This window comes from Musca vetustissima, unplaced genomic scaffold (genome assembly GCF_032173495.1).
Source record: "Musca vetustissima isolate MV318-11 ecotype Yass unplaced genomic scaffold, APGP_CSIRO_Mvet_v1 utg5083, whole genome shotgun sequence".
NCBI classification, from domain to species: domain Eukaryota; kingdom Metazoa; phylum Arthropoda; class Insecta; order Diptera; family Muscidae; genus Musca; species Musca vetustissima.
In genome coordinates, this window is record NW_026876318.1 from 10053 (window position 1) to 34227 (window position 24175).

Below are 24175 nucleotides of genomic sequence, written 5' to 3' on the forward strand. Positions count from 1 at the left end.
TACAATTCACGAAAACAAGTGAACAACCCCTAAAGTATGTCAGGCAGAGATTTACTATTTTATGACGATAACTAAAGTGACTATAAGAATGATGAAAAAAAAATGCATTGCCCCATCAAAATTGTAAGGTTTGCATTGATGTTGAAAATTTCTCCAGAATCGTATGGGGGAAAACAAATATATTTATCGTCGATAAATTTATGAATTTCAAGAGAAATGTCGAGGGGGAGAAATTTATTTACACTCCCGAAAAATTGTGCATAAGTAATTGTGCAGCCAAGTGGCATTATGTGAAGTGTGTAAGTTTATTGGAATTTTAATTCTTGAAGTACTAAGGTAATTGGAAATTATTTATTTGCTATACGATACTTCTGACGAATTTTAATATGAAAAATATATTTGGAAATTTTTGGAGATGTGGAAAAATTATTTCATTAAAAAATATATTAAAATTTTATTAGAAATCGGTCGATTTCGAAGATCTTCAAAAGAAAATATAATCATTTTGCATCGAATTAACCATTGAACTTCGATACTGATATTTATAACATTAATTAGAACAAGTGAAAAAGCGTTAAGTTCGGCCGGACCGAACTTTGGATACAATCCATACTGACAGGTACTTGAAACGAAAATATAGGGAAAATACCAAAAAGCGCACTCAGACAGACAGGGCTAGATCGTCTTAGAATTTTACCCTAATCAAGAATATATATACTTTATAGGGTCTGAAAGGAATATCGAAATATTACAAACGGAATGACAAAATTAATATACCATCCATACTATGGTAGAGGGTATAAAAAGGTGGTTATATGAGGACTACCCCAAAAAGGGGCGAATATTAATAATTTTTGGTGGGGAGATTTGTTACCATATACGAATACAAAATACCAAATTGCAGCGAATTCGGTTGAAAAACGCGCAAGAACCCAAAAATATCGAAAATTGGCGGTACCCTTATATGGGGGCTATCCGAAAAAATTGACCTATATTTATAATTATTTTTTTGTGGAGAGATTTGGTACCTATTAAGAACTCAAAATACTAAATTACAGACAATTCGGTGGAAAATTACAATCAAAACCCCCAAAATGCTGACAAGTAGAATGTACCAAATTTCAACGTATTCAGAACCCCAAAATACCGAAAATTGGGGGGGGGGGGGGGTACTGTTATATGGGAGCTATGCCTAAACGTGGACCGATATATTCGAACTTTACCTGCCTGCAGACAAAAGACAAGCCTATGCAATTCCTAGCACCCTATCTCAATTCCTTCAGAAGATAGCGTGATTACAACAGACGGACGGACAGACGGTCGGACATGGCTAGATCGTCTTAGAATTTTACACTGATCAAGAATATATATACTTTATAGGGTCGGAAATGAATATTTAGATGAGTTACAAACGGAATGACAAAATTAATGTACCCTCCATACTATGGTGTAGGGTATAAAAAGTGTATAATATTTCTGAAGAACCATATTGCGTATAACCACTGTCAATACGTATACGCCTTTTTAATTTCAAGGAAAATATTTAATATGTTGGATATTAGAATTATATATTTGTATAAACAGTAAATAAATTGGTTCACATTTACATACACTTTCCATATATTATTCATACGATTTAATTTGTTGAAATATTACCATTATTTTTTGTGTATTGGCTGACTTTTGATATGAATTTCGGATAGCCATTTGATATGATACCATGACATATGTCCGTCTATTCCTATATTCCTATTTTTTTTAAATTCTAAAATATAATATCTTATGTTTATTTTCCAGCGTGTTGGCTTCATATCCCTAGCCTTGGGTATGTTTATATCCTGTCTCTTTGGTTTTATATTTGGCTTAATATTGGGTACCACAGAAATGCCATGGGGAAGTGGAGATTGGCCCACAGAGGAAATGAGGGGAAGGTAAGTTAATTTAAAAATTAATGAAAAAAATTTTTACCAAAAATTTTATATTATTTCTTTAATATTTGTATTAAAAAACACAAAACAAGATTTATAGACCTCACATGACCTTGTCAAAAATTCTACTAAACATTTTTTTAGATTTCTTAATTGCATTTAATTTAAATGATGATTACACACTTTTTCACATGATTTATGACAAACGGAAATGAAAGCCGTGCATAGGGACGTATATCATTTTCTGATAAATATAATTTCCCTCTCTTTGCAAAGTAGCTCAAGTGTGGCGTGATGACTTCTTGTTGGTTTTTTGTCATTTCCCACATTTTTCCCCTGTCCCGTATTGAAAATTTAATTAAATGTGAGTTATAACAGCATCATTTTCAACAACATACAAATACAATTAACGATTTTCCACACACAAACATCGAGTGTATTTGTGTTTACATGTATAAAAAACAAAAGCTGACATTAATTGCGTTAATGTCATTAAGAGGCCATTGTTGCTTGTTGTGACTGACTCCACTCGACACTTCCTTTTTGACATTAAATTATATTTGTTTATTTATTGTTGTTGTTTTTATTTTTTTAATATGATATACACCACTTGATGAATCCACTTCAGACATTCTCGAAACACAAAAAAAAAAAAACACCGGCATTCTGACAATGACAATAAATGTTCCAACAGACAATATATGGTGGAACAATGACATTGGTACTTCAACGAAAACAAATAAAAAAGTCGTTAATATTATTACCACAGCTTCGGTGGTTTATGTTTTGGAGACAATTGTAAGGAAATGCTGTGTTGAAAATTAAAATTAATTATTGTGATTTTTTGTAATGATTTGCAAAGTATTTTTAGGAAAAAGTAATAGAAAATAAGTTCAATTGAAATCTAGTAACGTTTCGTTTTAATAATAATTTTTGAAAGAAAATAATAATAACTTTGTAATAATATTTTTTGAAGGCCAACACTTCTACTAACATTATTGAAGATCAACACCACTATAAGGTGTATATTTTAAAGAATTTTTTTAAAGGCCTATCTTACCATAAGTCGTAGATTTTTAAGCAATATTTTTTGAAAGCCTACCTTACCATAAGGCGTAGATTTTTAAAGAATAATTTTTCAATGACCTATACAGGCGTAGATTTTTAATGAATAATTTTTCAATGACCTATACAGGCGTAGATTTTTAAAGAATATTTTTTTCAAGTCCTACCCCAACATAAGACGTTGATTTTTAATGAATATTTTTTGAAGTCCTACCCCAACATAAGACGTTGATTTTTAATGAATATTTTTTGAAGTCCTACCCCAAAATAAGACGTTGATTTTTAAAGAGTATTTTTTTGAGACAGGATGAATTAAGACGTTGATTTTTAAAGAATATTTCTTTGAAGTCCTACCCCAACCTAAGACTTAGATTTTTAAAGAATATCTCTTTTGAATGCCAACAGAACCATAAATCGCGGTTTTTGATGACTAAGTTTTTCAAGATCAACACACCATAACATATGGGTTTTTAAAAACTATCTTTCGAATGGCCAAAACTATCAAATGGCTCGGATTTATAAACAGTATTTTTAAATTACCAACACCACTAGAGCGTTGATTAAAATAAATTTTTTTTGAAGGCCAACACCACCATTAGTCGTCTTTTTTTATACCCTTCACCACACTGTGGTACAGGGTATTATGTCTTTGTGCATATGTTTGTAACAGGCAAAAATAATCGAGATAGACCCATGGTTCCTTTTGAGAATATGCATAGAATCACTTTCTGAGTCGATTTATGCATGTCCGTCTGTCCGTCCGTCCGTCCGTCTGTCCGTCCGTCCATGTATTTTTGTTAACAAAGTACAGGTCGCATTTATGATCCGATTTGGATGAAATTTGGCACAGGTCACTTAATTGGCCCAAGGACGAAACCTATTGAAATTGGAGAAAATCGGTCCACGTTTAGGGATAGCTCCCATATAAGGGTACCCCAAAATTTTCGGTATTTCGAGGTTCTTGAGCGCGTTTTTTAACTGAATTCGCTGAAATTTGGTACTTTGAGTTCTTATTGGGTAGCAAATCTCTCTACCAAAAATTATAAACAAAGGTCAATTTTTTTGGATAGCCCCCATATAAGGGTACCCCCAAATTTTCGGTATTTTGAGGTTCTTGAGCGCGTTTTTTAACTGAATACGCTGAAATTTGGTACATTGAGTTCTTATTGGGTAGCAAATCTCCCTACCAAAAATTATAAATAAAGGTCCATTTTTTCGGATAGCCCCCATATAAGATTACCCCCAATTTTCGGTATTTTGGGGGTTTTGATAGCATTTTTCGACCGAATTTGTACTTTGTGTTCTCATTGGGTAGCAAATCTCCCTACCAAAAATTAAAAATAAATGTCCATTTTTTCGGATAGCCCCCATATAAGGGTACCCCCAATTTTCGGTATTTTCGGGTTCTTGGGCTTGTTTTATAACTGAATTCTCTGAAATTTTGTACATTGGGTTCTTATTGGGTACCAAATTACTCCACTAAAAATTATAAATATAGGTCTAGTTTTTCTGGTAGTCCCCATATAACGGTACCCCAAATTTTTGGTATTTTGGGGGTTCTGATCGTATTTTTCAACCAAATTGACTGTAATTTAGTACGTCGAGTTCTTATTAGGTAGCACATCTCTACACTCTACACCTGGGGGCTACCAGAAAAAATTGACCAATATTTATGGTCAATTTTTTCTGGTAGCCCCCAGGTTTTGAGGTTCTTGAACCAATTTTTTTTCTGGCACAGGATATTATGTTTTTGTGCATATGTTTGTAACAGGCAGAAGGAAACGAGACTGACACATACGACTTCTGTTAGGATTCATTTGTTGAATATACTCAAAGTGGTGAAGGGTATCATATAGTCGGCCCCGTCCGACTTTACTACTTTCCTTACTGGTTATTTTAATTTATTTTAAAGAATATATTTTTGAAAACCTGTAAGACGTAGGTTAATAAAGAATACATTTTGGAAACCACCTTAAAGCGTAGATTTTTAAAGAATATATTTTTTAAGTGTAGTTTTTTAAACAATATATTTTTAAGCGTAGTTTTTAAAGAATATATTTTTGGAAGTTTGGAAGTTTTGGTAATTATCGGTTAATATTATGGGGATTACATGGACAAAAACTTTATTTTTGTCTGGTTTTCCGGTCGCTCTAGAGGCCACAATTATGACCCCAACATCTCGAAATTTTACACAGATGGAATAAGCATGACTGTCTTGATTAAGATCGATCAATACTTAGCGAGTCAAATGGAACCAGACTTTTGTGTGAAAAATAACAAAATTTCTATTTTATGACGTATATATTTACTCCTGAGCCCCGAGAAGTTCATAATACATCCAAGCGGAATGGTTGACCTTTAAAGTGATACCAATTTTATTGCCGTATGTACTCAGATGTGGGATTTATACTAAGATTATTACAGGTATCTACATATTTTGATTTGGTTGTAATTAACATTACCACACTAGAACGCGCGCTATGAAATTTTACATGAAGTTCCGGGAATGGTCAAGGACAATAACTACAAATTTCGGTGATGATCAGATGATAATTAGAGGATGGAATGGACCAAAGTTTTTTTTGCATGGTTTTCTAGTCGGTCTAGAGGTCATTGTAAGCCGAATATCACTAATTTTACACGGAGAAAGGCTAATTTATTGGCTAATTTATTTCGGGTCAAATTAATATTTTTCAATGACTACCATAGCCATAAATTTAAAAATCATCGCCAAATTAAACATTAATGAGAATTTTTAAAGAATACATTTTCTTGCGTAGATTTATAATAATAATTTTTTCAAGTACCAACATTTCCATAACAAACACAATTAAGTGTTGCTTGGACCCTTCTGACATTTCGATTAGAAAATTTGACGTACCGTGAGCATTTGTTTCCCAGTATACATTCGATATTGCATAAACAATGGCCGCAATATGTTTGTTCCCTTTGTATCTGAAAAAATTTGACAACCCTCTAAAATCTTGGCTCGTTTCGATTGGTGTAAACAATATTTAAAAAAAAAATCGATCGAGGTGATCGAGATGCACACCATGTTTGTTCGACACAACAGGTCTTGTGACCGTGTTCCGCTTGAACAATATAGGACGGTTCATTCTGCCTCAATTCTCCGGAAAAATTCGAAAACCCACAGGGTAATGCCATGACATGACGCCAAATCGGATCAAACTAGCACTGAATTATTTTTATTCTTGATCATCAAGAAAAAAATGTATGGTCATTCGCCATATGATGTCTTTGGAGAGTTTTTAGAGCCATCTGCCACAATTGCACTGAACGAATTAAAAAGTATACATAATCTATATCGCCTATTAAAAAATTTGTTATTGTACCTGTTTACCTATAACTATAAATATTGATCCACTTTTTTTGTTAAGCCCTCATTTAACTACTTTTTATTCCCAAATTTGGACACCTCTTTTATACCCTTCACCACTCTGTGGTACAGGGTATTATGTCTTTGTGCATATGTTTGTAACAGGCAAAAGGAAACAAGATAGACACATGGTTCCTTTTGAGAATATGCATAGAATCACTTTTTGAGTCGATTTATGCATGTCCGTCCGTCCGTCTGTCTGTCGATGTTAAATTGTAAACAAAGTACAGGTTGCATTGAATTTGGGAAAATCGGTTCAGATTTAGATATAGCTCCCATATATATTTTCGTCTTATTTTAGGTAAATAGTGCACCAAAGTCCCTTTATATGCTTCGATTTGCACAAAATTTGCCTTAGCGTACTAAATTGAGTCTAGAATGATGAGTGGTGAGTTTTGGGAAAATCGGTCGAGATTTCGATATAGCTCCCATATATATGTTCGTCCGATTTTATGTAAATGATTCACCAACGTCCCTATATATCCTTCGAATTGCACGAAATTTGGCACAGCGTACTGAATTAAGTCTAAGGCGATGTATGTAAAATTTCGTGGATATCGGTTCAGATTTATATATAGCTCCCACATATAGATTATATTTTTAACAACTCGGCGTACCGAATAGCGTGTATCAAATTTGCTATAAATCGTTTTCCATAAATTTTCCCCATGTTACGCGAGCGGCTCTAAATCTGCTCGAATGAAATTAAAGTTAGGATAGGTTGGAGAAAGAGGGAACATAGACATGCAATTGTTAGGATACATATGTACAATATACCCAAAGTGGTGAAGGGTACCATATGGTCGGCCCAGTCCGACTTTTTATTAATCCAAATGACTCCAATTTTATATTTGTAATTTTTATTGGTCCAAGGAATTCCTCCAGATCAGCAATAGAGGAATGATTGACATTTAATCTGATATCCATTACATTGATGTTCTGAAATATATGTAGCGATATGGCTTCGATTTAGGACACAGGAGAATGAAAGTATCACGAATTGATTCAGGATTTAGATCTGCAGAAGTTTAAAGTTATGTGGTAGTTTTGTAATTAATAATTTAGTCAGGCTCATCCGACTGAACTCTCCGCATTCTGATTTTCTTTATCATTTTATAAAGGCATATTGTTTCCAATTGCATTCACGTTTTATTTGCCTCCAAATTCTACATTTTATAAAGTTCCCACCGATAATACTCTTTTTCCCTTTTCTTCCGATTTTCAATAGAATTTTTTGTTTGATTTGTTTGTTTGTTGATTTGCTAAAATAAAAATCAATTTAAATTTAATTTCCTCTTTCAGTCTTGTTTTTGCAAATGTCCCAAATTTACAATTCTCCCGTTGTACGGTCACACAAACGAACAACAACAAATAAGCAAACAACCCATTTCCCCCTAAAATACCAGCAAAATCAATTTATAGGCAATAAATTCAAAACATGTTCACGTAATTGAGAGTTTTAACCTAACTCGATTTAGTTTTTATTTTTATGACAGTTTGAAAACCAAAAATTGAAAAACGTTTGAAATTTATAACCGACAACACAACAAACTGAAAGTGGATGTGTGTGTGTGCGAGAGCGTTGTGTAAGGGGAATGTTAGTTTGCCGAAACAAACAGAGTTGGGGAAAAGGGTTCCTGGGTCAAATGCTCATGTCATGTTCGTGTTTATATGCCAGCAATATACCGGCGAATTGTATTATGGTCAAAGCAAACAACATCGGGTTGCGTTGTAGTGACAGTAACAATAACAACAACAAGAGGGAACAATAGCTGGACATCGACTGGGATTTGTTGGGAAGGGGATGGGTATGTAGTCTTTTGTGGGTAACATTCTGTGTGTTACTTTATATATGGGCTACTGTGTGTGATATTTTGCGGCAGTGTGTGTGTATGTGTCTGCAACAGTTTCCATAAACTGCAGCAACTGCTTTGTTTTCAGAGATTTTGCTGAAAACGCATTTGAAACAAGCCGTCTAGCTCAGTGAGAAATAAACAAAACACATTCCCAAAACACTTTCGCCACATGCACATAATAACATTGAACAAGACCCGTGGTATTGAGAAAAATGTATTGGGGTGTAATGGTAATTTTTAAATGAATTTTGAAAGCATGAGTTACTTTTTTAAGAAAGTTTTACTACTTTGAGACTATGAAAAAAAACTATTCCTTATTGTTTAAATTACTACTAGCTTTACTACTGACATAACGTATACATCAACTGTGTAAGAAATATAAATAACCATGGACATAAGAGCATTTTGCTTACGGAAAAAAGATGTCATCAGCATGCGTATGCTGCAACAGGATCAAGAACAAAACACAGTCCAAACAAATACGTTTAGCTGAAAACCATTACGGCAAATGCACACTTATTGGTAACAATTAACAGCTGCAAACAACAAACAACACTAGACTACAATACAAGATTTGAAAGATGGGCTCTTATAAACCGATAGATAGATTTTTGGTGCTAGTGAGGTCTACGAAGACTAGTGCTACGCAATGGAGAAGCATTCAGACCTGTAAGAAAGTCCCCCTAAGAACTGAAAAAGTCATCTCATGCCACCGATGAATCATCTACATGAGGACACGAAAATGATTCCCCTACGTCAGTATAGCAAAATGTTTTCGTTGCATTAACAGTGTGTGTGCTTCAAAGAGACTCATCTTAATCTTCATATGGTGGATAGAACTCCCTCAGCCAGACTTGTCAGGAAGAATCGGAACAATATAGAGGAATGAGAGGTCAAACGATACTGTTCTATATTGTTCATTTTGTACATAAACAACCTCAACCTGATTTAGTTGCCTACGAGTAAAATGAATATAGGATGAATATCGTTCTCTGTGTTAACCCCTACCCATCGCACGATAGAAATTACAATATTCAAGATAGAGCTCTGAAATTTTGCACAGACATTGCTAGTACTCTTAGGATATATGGTATTGCAAATGGGATATATCGGTCCACGTCTTGGTGTAGCCCCCATATAACAGTACCCCCAATATTCGGTATTTTGGACACGGTTTCCAACCGAATTGACCTAAGTTTCTGAGTAGCTCCCATATAATAGTACATCCCCAGTATTTTGGCGATTTTAGAAACATTTTCCAAACAACATGGCTGTAATTTGGTATTTTGTGTTCTCATTGTATAACACATCTCCGTACTAAAATTTATTAATATTGACCCAAGTTTCATACAACGATTGCCTCAGTATTACATATTTTGAGAATTACACGTATTTTTCGCTATGTTCGCCATAGCGAACATTAATTTTATATTTTTTTATTATCATCCTCATGGTGGAGTGTATACAAAGTTCGCGCCCATAGAGATACAAGTGAGAAGGCTTAACTGGGCAGTTGAACATGCAAAAAGTGTTGGGTGGACCTAGTACACATTCTGGGAATGTGTTATGTGTAATTGAGGAGGTTTCCCCATCCTGACTATACCTGTGCTAAAACTACTTGTGTAAGCAGCTGCAACTCCTCTACTATTCTGTGCTGCCTGATAAGCTTGCTGATCTAAAGGTTCACGTTTGTACCTTTGGGCATCTCTCTCTAGATCATGTAGATCTCTCCTGATATGCCCATGCAGGGGAGTCCCGTCCATAAGGCTATGGAAGGGTGTGCTAATGGGCGGGCTTGAATTCGTTTGCTCAAGAAGAAGATGCACTGGTGTAATGAGGAGACAACCTGTTGCTGATCTCAGTGCGGCGTTCCGGCAGGTCAGATCTAAATCAATATTTCCAATATAAATGAAAGCATGTATTTTTATATATCTCGCAATATCTGAAATTTAATTGTGGATTCATTACAAATACGATCCCTGGTTTCGTATGATTGTTGAAAACACTTATACGACATATAGCACTTATACTTTTTGGGATTCACTTTAAATACGGTGCCTTGTTGCGCATATTAACTATCATGCGCAACAAGGCAAGACACGTATGCAAGCAAGTGTACTTAGCACAATATTGATATTACTTCATATTAATGGTATTCCAGCAGGTCAGAATATTATTTCACTGCGTATCACATACATTCGCAAGCCACACTAGCCTATTGGTATAAAGTCTCCTTGTTAGAACCCCATTGCTGCCAGTCAGCGACGAAGGGAAAAGGCTGTCAAGCTTTACACCCAATATCTTTGGGAAGTTTTCGCCCAGAATCTGCTCTTCATCGACCGCTCATGTGGTGAACGGTACGGATTTGGTGTCGGATATTTTCATATTCCTCAGATGGAAGAAATTCACAATATCAGCTTTTTAGTTTGTCACAACCCATTTCAAGTATTACCTAATTTAATTAAAATGTGCATTCGATATAAATGTCTACTCTCTAACTCTCTATTGCGGTGCTGTTTCGAGCTTAAAGAAATATATCCGTAAACGATTGACTTCATTAAACACACATTTAAATGGGCCAATAATACATTGTAGTGTTAATTGAAATGATCCATGAGCGGAATGGATTTTAATCATTTTTGTGAGCGGAATGGATTTTAATAATTTATTCCAATCTATTTTTTAGTAATATTGAATAACTTTTCCTTGTAGCAAATTTTCTATGTTGCGTATTGGTATTTTCACAACTCATATGACCAGTGCCACATTTCAAATATTCCCCAATTTAATTAAAATGTGCATTCAATATAAATTTCAACTCTCTCAATTTTGTGTAGACTAATGTTATGAAACTAAAACAAAATCGTATGTCATTAACGCAACACTGCCGCACTTAAATACAGACTTCTGTGTGTGTGTGCGTGTCCCGGTTGTCTAGCACCAACCAGCATACACAGCCAGACGTAAAACATGCAAACAAAATGCACCATCTTCTTTTGAGTGTTGGCTATGACGATGATGGTGATGATGAACAAAATGCTGCCAAAAGGCAGAAAAAAGAAAGATGAAAATGAAATCCTTTCGTGTATGTCCAATACCTATCTCTCTCCGTGTGAATGTGTAGCTAGTGTGAGTGTGTGTGCGTGCATTCATAGGTTTTTTTTTTGTGTTTTTATGTCGCTGATGTTAAATGCATGAGATAAATCTACAAATTGTGAATGTTAGCAACAAATTTGCATTCAGTGTTAAATTTTGTTGCAAACTCAAAAACACATGCACAAAAAAACGATGCAAAATTATGCAAATTCCTTTTCTGTGTGGGGAAAATATCAGCATTTGGTTATATTTGAAAATTTGGTTATATTTTTGGAAAAGGGAAAAGTTGTTTGTAAAACCACAAGGGAATTTAATATTTGTGGTCAAATGCTGATGGGTGCATGAATTCGCCGAAACGAAATGACTTATGATTTATGCACACATTTTTGAGGGGAAATTAAATTATTGTTTTTTAATTTAATTTAAAATTCCCAAATAAATTTAATTTGTTTAGATGAATTTACTTAAGAAGGCTCCTTAGAGAGGATTTTTTTTTAATTTTTTAGACATTAAAAAGGAAACTAGCCTTATTAATATGACCTATTTTAATACTCTATGCCTCTGTTCAAAGAAAGCGGCGTATGAGTGATGACAATAACCATACGCTACGAGGGTATGGATTCTCCAAAGACGTTGTATGAGGCATTTTTTGTTCTGTTCGAAAACATGCAAGAATGTAAAAATTTTCACTATGATAATGTAATAATTTTTCCTTTTTGATAATGAACAACTATTTGACAATCTTTGCTTAAAGGCCCCATACACTAAACATCATGACGTACAGCATTTATCATAGTATGTGTCATTTTTTGAAAATTTATTTATGTATGTGTTACGCACACAATGCATGAAGAAAATCAAAATAGTTTTGATTTTGAAAATGAAACCCTATCATTATAGTAAATATTAGTAGTGTCTTTAGCAATTATTTCTTGTAGAAAATATATATATTCAATTATTTCAATATCTTTCTTGGGTTTTTTGGTGAAGTCCGTCGTATGACTGATGACAATTATCATACGCTAAGAAGGATTAGCCATTCAGATCAAGTTGTATGGGACATTATTAATATTTTTTAAACGCAGTTTTGCCATCGTGTTTGACATTTATTTTAGTGAATAGTTAAAATAGGTTAGTATTATCCTAGCCACTACAAAAAATCAGATCTTTGAAAAAATGTATATAAATTATATTAAAAATTCCAAAAGGAATACAAAGGATCAAATAATTTTTTTCTTTCTTTAAGAAGGCTTATATTTATATCAAAGATGAATATCGAAGATTGTTTATAATCGAGGACTATAAACCACTATTCGATCGTACTTGTATTAAAATAAAACACCCTCATTTGAGTTTAACAACATATACAATCCCTGGTTGCGTATGTTTGTTGACAACACTTATGCGACTTATAGCACTAATACTTCTTAGATTTCACTACACATACAGTCCCTTCTTGCGCATTGCAAATAAAAAATTACTCCACAATCTAATTTATTTCAATTGCCTCGTAACAAAAAACGATGTTCCATTTTCTCTCCACCAAAATATTATCAATTATATTTTGTTGTCAATTTTTATTTGTATGGTCTCCAAAAAAACTCAAATACAAAACCCAATAATCGCCTTGTATTTTTGTTTGCCTCATCTCATTAACAACATGACACGCCACGCCACCAAGTTTTTAGTTGGCCAAATATTTGGAACAGTTTGCTGCTGCTTGTTTTTTCGGTCGCTCTGTTTTGACTCGTCCATTTGGCTCCATTTATTTTCCAGTTCAGCTGCATTTGTTTGCATCTGAAACATTTAATTGGACATGACGTTGCTGTAACTCTGTTGGCTGTCGGATGGCTGACTGGTCGGCCACATTGTTTGTTTTACAGATATCGGTTTTATCTGTGATAGAGATTTGCCACATCAGCCAATACGGTGCACACACACATGCGCGCACTCACACAAATGTATTCGATACAACATAAACTGCATAAAATACAAAAAACCCCCCGAAATATGGGTCACATTAAATGCAAAAGAAATAAATTTTAGCATTGAGTTGGCCATTTAAATGGGATGTGGTTGATATGAAAATTTTAAAATATTTCTTGTTTTAATCCTGTGATTTTTTAGATATGGTTTGAAATAAGTTGGGTGAATTTGCTAAATTTTTGGCGTACGATTATTGTCATAATATATACGACAAGCTTCAATTAGATAGGAAAATATTATATTTGAATTGATTTCAGAAACGTTATATCAGTTTGCAAGGCTAATATATTTATCCCTTACTTTATAGTTATAGTTAAAATAACGTATGCGCAACATTTTTATAGAATATTGTGAAGATGAAAAATCGTATCTAGTCATAATTTGAGTCCGGCTCAATAAATTGAGTGCGAAAAAAGAATCGAGTTAGAAAGACGAAATGTTCTCCAAAAAAATCCCCATTCGACTTTATTGAAGAAATGTAATCTGAAACAATACACACAATGCTACAAATCAAGATATTCTCTTAATGTATAACAGGATCTCCAGCGAAAAAAAAATGATAACACCATATCTCCGAATTTTGACCTAAGGCGCATTTTTCCTTCTGGGGTTTTCATATAATCATCAAGGGTTTTCATATACAATAGAAATTTTCCACTATTGTACAAATGTTTGGCATTTTGGTCTTTTTACTATATGTTTGGCATTTAAAAAGGGGGTATATCGTTCCTTAACCATATCTGAAACTTCAAATAAAATATCAAAGCGCTTTGAATACTATAGTAATAGTAATACTAAACAATATCATAACGCGTAGACAATTTTAAATCCTGGATATACGTCAATTTCTCGGGTCCTTCAGTAGTAAATATATTCTGCATAGAATACAAATTTTGTCATTTTTCACACACAAGTGTTCATTTGAACCGATAAATATTTATCAAATGGCCAGTCCCTTCTCTCTGGGTAAAATTTCGGGGTGTTCGGGTCATAGTTGTGGCCTCTAGAGCGACAAAAAATTTTTTGTAGCATTTCATACCCTAAATATTAACAGATCATTACCAAAAACAATAGCGGTCTTCTTTGGCCAGAACCCATCTTAAATGCAAATTTTCGTGAAAATTGGTCCATAACTGTGATCTATAGCGTGTTTACAAATTATAATGGACAGAAGTATGGACACACATGTCTAGATCGGCTCGGATAGTTGAAATTTGAGATCGGAGTACTTAAAGGGCCAACATTTTGCCGCGTTACAATCTTTTCCTCTGGGTGTCGCTATATCCAAATACTTAAATATATATTCTGTATATAAAGTCCAAAAGTATTTTTATACCCTCCACCATAGTATGGAGGGTATATTAATTTTGTTACAAAATGTATATATTCTTGATCAGGGTAAAATTCTAAGACGATCTAACCGTCCGCCTGTTGTAATTACGCTATCTTCTGAAATTTTGCATAGGGCTGAATTCAGGTCAAGTTCAAAGATGATCTATATCGGTCTACATTTAGGTATAGCTCCCATATATGGGTACTCCCCAATTTTCGGTATTTTAGGGTTCTTAATCGCGTTTATCATTCGCTCAAAATTGGTACATTGTGTTCTTATTCGGTACCAAATCTCTCCACTAAAAATAAGTAATATCGGGAAATGCACATATAACGGTACCCCCAATTAAGGGGACCCCCCCCCCATTCTCGGGATCAAAATTTTTGTTGATATAATTCGAATCTACGCTGATTAAAGAATGTCTCCACGAAATTTCAAGTGAAAATCTCAAGAACTCTTGAAGATATAGCCGATTTATTGTGTCAGCATCAAGTGACGGCTGAAGGGCTTCTCAAACTTTAAACGCGTTTTTCTCTAAACATTTTTTGCGAATGGCGGGCACGATAACTCAAAAACTAATAATCCAATCGGTTCCAAAATTTGCAACGTTTCTCTGGGAGTGTATAGCTCTCGTACGAACTAGGATAAAGCCAATCGGTGAAGATCTTCCTTATTTTTTAACTTGGTTTTTGGTAAAAAAATCGGCGATTTTCCAAAATTTTTTTTTTCAAAGTTCCACCATTTTGTTAATTTTAGAGCGAAGTCAATAATCCTAGTTCATACGAGAGCCAGAGATGTACTCATTCTAACACCGTTGGAATTTTCGGATTCCAGTTGATGTTCCAGTGAGGAGTTATCATGCCCGCCATCAAAAATAAGGACTTTTCTTTAATTACAAAAAACAATAACAAAAATTTTTTGTAAATTATTTTTTTCTCTTTTAAATCTTCAAATATATATGTGCAAAGTTACAAACCTTAACAAGCACTGGTATTGATTTACCAGCCCATTGAAAATCTTGAAAAATTAAAATCGAGAATGGGTGGGGTTCCCTTAAGGGGACCCCCCCATTCTCGGTGTCAAAAAATTTTTTGATTTAATTCGTATCTACTCTAATTCTAGAATGTTCCTACAAAATTTCAAGTGAAAATCTCAAGAACTCTAGAAGATATTGCCGATTTATTGTGTCAGCATCAAGTGACGGCTAAAGGGCTTTTCAAACTTTAAACGCGTTTTTCTCGCAACGAATGGCGGGCACGATAACTCAAAAACTAATAATCCAATCGGTTTCAAATTTTGGCACGTTTCTCTGGGAGTGTGTAGCTCTCGTATGAACTGGGATAAAGCCAATCGGTGAAGATCTTCCTTATTTATTAACTTAGTTTGTGGTAAAAAATAGGCGATTTTCCAAAAAAAAAACTTTCAAAGTTCCGCCATTTTGTTAATTATTGTGCGAAGTCAATAATCCTAGTTCATACGAGAGCCAGACATGTCCTCTTTCTAACACAGTTGGAATTTTCGGATTCCGATGTTCCAGTGTGGAGTTATCATGCCCGCCATCGAAAATATGTACTTTTCTTTGAACCCAAAAAACAACAACAAAACAACAACAACAAATTTTGCTAAATTATTTTTCTTCCTTTTTAAATCTTCAAATATATATGTGCCAAGTTACAAACCTTTACAAGCATTGGTATTCATTTACCAGCCCATTTAAAATCTTAAAAATAAAAAATCGAGAATGGGGGGGTTCCCTTTAGGTATTTTGGGGTTCTTAAGAATGGTTTTCAACCGAATTCGCAGAAATTGAGTACATTTTGTTTTTATTGTGTATCAAATGTCCCCACTAGAAATTATAAATATTGGTCTACTTCTTCTTTTTCTAAGCGCATTCGATTGAATTCGTAAATTTGATTTAATCGCTGAAATTTGCTATATTGGATACCAAATATCTCCACTGAAAACAATAAATTAAGGCCCAATGTTTCCGGTAGCCCCCATATAACGCTATGCCCCCCCCCCAAATTTTTGGTAGATTGAGGGTTTTAATCGAGTTTGTTACAACTTTTAAATATGAAGAAATATGATTTTGGATTTCTCTTCTCAATTACCTTAAAAATCTATTTATTTAATCGACTTCCCTCGCTCTTCTATCGACAGAACACTTACTATAAGTATTTTTAGAACCATTCACCTTATATCCCATTACATATGAATTTACTCCAAAAATATCATTAATATTGTCAGGGTAATAATTCAAACAATTAACTCTCATTTCGAAATCCAAAGATTTATAAATTAATCCTAATAAAGAAACATGATGGCAAATTAAGTTCATAATAATTATACAAAACAATCCATCATTTTGCCTTATAACTCGTTTCATAAATGATTCAGTGAGCAAGGAAACCACAGAAATATTTTCCGTACTTTAATCACCTTCCCCCACCTATCAACAAACAACCAAAGTACAAAAAAATATGAAGACTGAAAACAAATGGAATTATGGGAATTTAAATAAATTGCTTGCCAACGCAAATTGTGTGTGTGCGTGTGGTTGTGGCACTACTACCAATGCTATTATAGAAATACCTTGAAGACTTGTTTGTGGTCGGCAAAAATTATTCCGGAGTCAGGAACTCTAAATAAAGCTTGCGTTCTATTCTCAGCTCATCAAATTAGCAACCAAACAACAATCGTCTTCGTTGTCGTCGTCGTCGTCATCATCATCACCATAATCATAATAAATGTCATATCCATTAGATGTTGATCATTTGTTATTGGGAAGGAAAAACGCAAGGTAGAGGTAAGGTGGGGGGAATTTCAGAATATTTTTCTTGCTTAGAATATCCCTCGAGGGGGACGTGTCATAGCAAAACGATAACACTTCAAGCTTCTCAATGCAATGTTATCAATCTTAGCCCACAATAACAATAACAAGCACACGTACCTATGGTTGCTTAAATATGAATGCGTATGAGTAGCATCACTTCATGTGTGTGTGCAGATATTATGTACGTGAGCACGTGTGTCTAATTTTTTCCACTGCCAACTTCTTTTGCCAAGCCATCATTTTTCATTTTAATGCCAATTTCATTATGGTTACATTCTAAGATTTTCGTGTAAAGATTGTTTTCGTTTTCTTCTTTTTTACCATGGAATGATTTGTGATTAATTGCAAAGTCTATCTCGTTCACCCTCTTTAACCTTCAGGCTATGGGTATGTGTGTGTACGGGTATGTGTGTGACAATGCCTATTAGCAGCACATTTTCAATAAATGCGACAGAAATAATTATTTTGCAATAAGACACTTCATTGAAGAGGCTTTTATCTGTTACCATAAACACCAATACAAGCACACAGCTACCACTTTTTCTTCTCTCTCACCACTACATCAACAGCCACCACGCCACGTCGCAAAACATTCGTACAATGCCAGAGATTTATTGCAAACTTCAGCCTAAAACCAAATTTGTATTGTGGATTTAACATTTCGTTTTGTAATTTGTTTTAATTTCATTAGTTTAAATGTTTCGCAATTGAATTTGTAATTTATTGCCAAACAAATTGTGATGTCGTCGGAAATCGTTAATTTATTTATGAGAGAGATAAACGGGGCGTTTAAAAACGAATGTTCAACGCTGAGTTCCATTGGTTGTTTGTACTTTTTGTGTTTACGAACAATATTTAACACTAATCACAGATTTAATTGACTTAACGGGAAGATAATAAGAAGAGAATAACAATGTTTTGGAGATTAGATGATTTTCCGAAATTCAATATTAAAAAACAATAAAAAGAAACACAAGTAAATAAATCCACGTCTTGCTTTAGTTCTTTAAAAAAATATTTTTAATAAAACCACGCCTTGATTTAGTTCTCCTAAAAAATATTTTTAATAAATCCACGACCGGTCAATTTTTTACATTAATTCAGTTTTACAAATATAACAATAACAACTGAAAAAGCGTTAAGTTAGGTCGGGCCGAACTTTGGATACCCTCCACCATAGTTATACTGACAGATACGTGCAATGAAAATATAGGGAACATACCTAAAAGTGGGCATATACCGATAATTCTACAAACTGATTTATGTACACTAAATACAAACTTCAGCAATTTTTAATGGGGATTTGTCCTAAAATCTGTAAGATCCAAAAAGTGGACTGATACTGATAACGCATGGTAGAGTATAGAATCCTCAAACTACTGTAATATGGATTACAAAGTTATATGAGACTATGCCTAAAGGAGGACCAATATTGATTACATAGATTACATACATAGGAAATAGTGAATATTTGGGGATATCATTATATGAGGGTTATGCTTAATTAATGACCGGTATATGCCAATTTTGAACCCAATATTTTAATTGTTTATCTCAATTCTTTCCTTCAGGAGTTATCACTATATTGAGGAGATGCCTAAATGTCTACCGATATATTTCATTATCGTCATGTTTGAGTTTTTTTATCACAATATCTTTGGAAGGCGGAATGCTTACAACAGATGGCTAAATAGTCTTTGTAGGGTAAAAATTGACTATTCCCCGTAACGACTACCCAACCTCAACACACGGAACAAATCATATAACTATTTTAATATAAAAAGGGGGTTATATGGGGACTACCCCTAAAAAAGGGTGAATATTAAAAAGTTTCGGTGGGAAGATTTGTTACCATTTACGACTACAAAATACCAAATTTCAGCGAATTCAGTTGAAAAACGCGCTCAAGAACCTCAAAATATCGAAAATTGGGGGTACCCTTATATGGGGCTACCCGAAAAAAATTACCTATATTTATAATTTTTTGTGGAGAGATTTGCTACCCCATAAAAGCTCAAATTACTAAATTACAGCCAATTCGGTGAAAAAATCCTTTCAAAACCAACCAAAAACTGGAAATTGGGAGGTACCAAGAACCCTAAACTACCGAAAATTGGGGGTACCCTTATATGGGGGCTACCCGAAAAAATTGACCTATATTTATAATTTTAATATAGAGATTTGATACCCAATAAGAACTCAAAGTGCCGAATTTCAGCGAATTCGGTCGAAAAATGCGATAAAACCCCCCAAAATACCGCAAAATGGGGGTTACCCTTATATGGGGGCTATCCGAAAATATGGACCCATATTTATAATGTTTAGTGGAGAGATTTGCTACCCAATAAGAACACAATATACCGAATTTCAGCGATTTCAGTTGAAAAACGCGCTCAAGAACCTCAAAATCCCATACCCTTATATGGGAGCTATGCCTAAACGTGGACCAATAAAGCCCATATTCGAACTTGACCTGCCTGCAGACAAATGGCGACTCTATGCAAAATTTTGGAGATCTATCTAAATTCGTTTAGACACTAGAGTGATTACAACAGACAGACGGACAAACAGACGGAAAGACGTACATGGCTATATCGTCGAATTTTACGCTTATCAAGAATATATATACTTTATAGGGTCGGAAATGATTATTTCGATGAGTTACAAACGGAAAAACAAAATTAATATACCCTCCATACCATGGTGGAGGGTATAAAAATAATACACCCTTCATTTTGTAATGAAGGGTATATCAAACTTGTCTTCCTTGAATTACCTCAAACTTCATTCCTACCGTTAACTACAAAGCCAAATACAACAACAAAGCAAAAAAATCACTAATTAAGCCTATTAACTGTAACAATCCCTAATAATTAATTATATTTAATTACCCGCATTACAAAAATTCTTAGTTATTTTTCGGCACACACTTTAAGCTTACCAAAGGCAAACAAATCACTACGCTAATGACTTGAAGTGAAAATTTCGTTATAAACAATAACAACAACCAACAGACGAACGGAAAAAATGGAAAGTAAACAAAAGCCACAGCATTACAATTAACCAACAATTTTGTTATGTTGGTTAAAGGTTGTAAAGGAGGAGCCGAGGAGTACTCCATAATAACTTCCAAAAATATTTCATTGTCTTTTCGAAGACAATACAATATTTTTGCTGTGAGATTAATTTCAAATTCAGATTTCTCGAAAATTCCTTTGAAAACATCCTACATTTTATTGAATATTAACAAATTACCCAGATGGTGATGATAATCCCATGTTATTATTACCTTTGAGAGTGAACGAACACATTTACGATGGGATTTTCCTTTGTGTGTGTGTTTGTATTTTGGTCAGACGTCCCAGAGAGTTTTGTATTTACTTGTTTACCCTTTTTCAATAAACGGTATGACCCTTTTGTTGTTCTCCTTTGGGAAAGCACGACAGGAATCTTTTGAATAAAATTTTTGAAGTCAAATTGAAAAATTATTATTCAATATTTGCATATTTTTAGATATTTGTCCTCGTCGTAGTTTTGTTAATATTTTTCATTTGTTGTTAATGATATTTAAGCCATAGGTGGCATATTTTTTAGACTACAAAAGGTTCGAAGGATATTGTTTTTATATTTATTGAAGGACTAAATCAAGGCGTAGTTTTATTAAAAATTTATTTTGAAGGACTAAATCAAGGCGTGGTTTTATTATTTTTTTTCAAGACGTAAATTTATTAGACATTTTTTTGAAGGATTAAATCAAAGCGTGGATTTATAAAAATATATCTTTTCAAGGACTACATCAAGGCGTGAATTTATTATAATTTTTTTAAGGAATAAATCAAGGCGTGGATTTATTAGAATTTTTTTAAGGAGTCAATCAAGGCGTGGATTTATTAAACATTTTTTTTGAAGGAATAAATCAGGGCGTGGATTTATCAAAATGTATCCATTTAAGGACTTAAGGGGACCCCCCATTCACGGGGTCATTTTTTTTTTGATTTAAGTCGAATCTACACTAATTCAAGAATGTCCGTACAAAATTTCAAGTGAACATCTCAAGAACTCTTGAAGATATAGCCAATTTATTGTGTCAGCATCAAGTGACGGCTAAAAGGCTTCTCAAACTTTAAACGCGTTTTTCTCTTTTGTGAATGGCGGGCACGATAACTCAAAAACTAATAACCCAATCAATTCCAAATTTTTACACGTTTCTCTGTGAGTGTATAGCTATCGTATGAACTAGGATAAAGCCAATCGGTGAAGATTTTCCTTATTTTTTAACTTGGTTTTTGGTGAAAAATCAGCGATTTTCCAAAAATATTTTTTCAAAGTTCCGCCATTTTGTTAATTTTAGAGCGAAGTAAATAATCCTAGTTCATACGAGAGCCAGGCATGTACTCTTTCTAACACCGTTGGAATTTTCGGATTCCGATGTTCCAGTGAAGAGTTATCATGCCCGCCATCAAAAATAAGGACTTCTCTTTAATTACAAAAAACAACAACAAAACAATTACAAAATTTTTTTGCAAATAATTTTTCCTCTCTTTTAAATCTTCAAATATATATTTGCAAAGTTACAAACCTTAACAAGCATTGGTATTGATTTACCAGCCCTTTGAAAATCTTGAAAAATGCCCTTAATCAAGGCGGGGATTTATAAAAATATATCTTTTTAAGGACTATATCACGCGGGATTTAAAAACATATATCTTTTTAAGGACTAATCAAGGCGGGGATTTATAAAAATATATCTTTTTAATGACAAAATCAAGGCGGGGATTTATATATCTTTTTAAGGACTAAATCAAGGCGTGGATTTATAAAAATATATTTTGAAGAAAATGTACTTTGAATATTAAATGAAGACGTGGATTTTTAAAAATATATCTTTTTAGGGACTAAGTCAAGGCGTGGTTTTATTTAAAAATATATTTTGAAGAAAATGTATTTTGAAGATTAAATGAAGGCGTGCTTTTATTTAAAAATATATTTTGAAGAAAATGTACTTTGAAGATTAAATGAAGGCGAGGTTTTATTAAAAAAAAATATTTTGAAGAAAATGTGCTTTGAAGATTAAATGAAAAAACATATTTTGAAAAATAAACGAAAGCGTTAATTTATCAAAAAAAACAAAAAAAAAAAAAAAATGAAAGACCAAATGAATGAAGGTGTCGATTTATTAAAAAAAAAAAACAACAAAATTTTGAAAGACTAAATGAAGGTGTGGATTTATTAAAGAAATTTTTGGAAAGAAAGACAGAAAAACATCCCCTCTAATTTTAGAACTTTTTTCTATACGTTTAAGGACTCTTGATAAAAATAAAAACATCCCACCTTGAATGGCCCTAAAGACCCTGTCTTTTTTCAAAGTCACAACACAAAAGCCACGTGTCAGTTATCCTGCTGACAATGCTGGTATGTGCTAACCGGTGATAACTTCCAAACAAGTGTAAAACACGTTGACAAAGATTACCAAAACAAAAAGTAAGGAGTTAAAGTGTAAAAACCAAATTTATGACGGTTGTTTTTTATTCAGAAAAAAAAATTAAAAAGGACAAAAAAACAACACCAAAGTTGAAATGAATTAAAAGTTAGACACGTTAAACTAAATGGTCTAACACTGGTGGTAGGTGGATTCGTTTCTGGATGGCCGTGAAGATAAGGATTTATTTTGAAATGTTACAATTTACGGGTATTGGGGTGACAAATGTTAGGCTGAAACCTTTACACCACCCCATAACTGGTTAAGACCATTAGAAGTACAACTGATAAAAAAGGAAATATAAAAAGACAAAATATCGTAAACAATTTTTAGAATTATGTTCCACTTTCCCAAGCAAATTTAAATAATTATATTTTTGAAATACTAGCAATTCCTTTAAAAAATTAATTACAACGCTTTTCTTATATGTTCCCATTAAAATTTACCGGAAATAATTTGAATTTACAGGAAAAGCGTATTAATTGTTTTCCCATTTTGTCAACCATCCCTAAATACAATGAAATCAATTTCAAATTTCCTTCCCTTAAATAATAATTTCTAACAAAAAATATTTAACTTTTCCCTTAATGCTCTGTCATCATAAATTTTCCTTATCGCTTGTAATTTCTTTTTTTTTCGAAATCAAAATAAGCAATGACTTTGAAAGATCTGAAAATGCGGAAACTGCAATGTAAGCAAAAAACGAACCTCAGTAAAACGGAAATGAACAACAATACGGAAAACAATAACAACGTCACAAATAGAGGTGTGACGGAAACGCGAAAGGAAGATAGAGAGACATAAATGTGTGGAAATTATTTTTCTGTTAACATTTTTTCATATTTTCACAAACACAAATTTATAACCCAAAAAAATACAGATAGGACAGAGATAAAGCATACCCACACTCTCATAAATTCGAATAGAATTAATATGAAGACAACGAAAAGGACAACGAGAATGGCAGACATTTATTATGGATTTATTAAAAAAAATATTTTTTTAAGGATTTAGTAAAAAAATTATAAAGGACTCAAGAAAGACGTGGATTTATTAAAAATAATTTTTACAGGACTCAAGAAAAGCGTGGATTTTTTTTAAAATAGTTTTGAAAGGACTTATGAAAGGTGTGGATTTATTAAAAAATAGTTTTTATTAAAAATAATTTTTAAATTACTCGAGAAAGGCTTGGATCAGGAAAT

At 33.4% G+C, this 24175-nt stretch overlaps 1 protein-coding gene across 1 annotated transcript in view; it reads left to right on the forward strand.

Moving 5' to 3' along the window:
* Positions 1-1797: 1797 nt before the first annotated feature.
* Positions 1798-24175, forward strand: part of LOC133338841 (uncharacterized) — a gene marked incomplete at its 5' end in the record, with an annotated part of 56876 nt that continues 34498 nt past the window's right edge. Inside the window, one exon of the mRNA XM_061546948.1 lies at positions 1798-1931. Coding sequence (XP_061402932.1) covers positions 1798-1931 — 134 coding nt within the window. The remainder of the gene's footprint in view (positions 1932-24175) is intronic.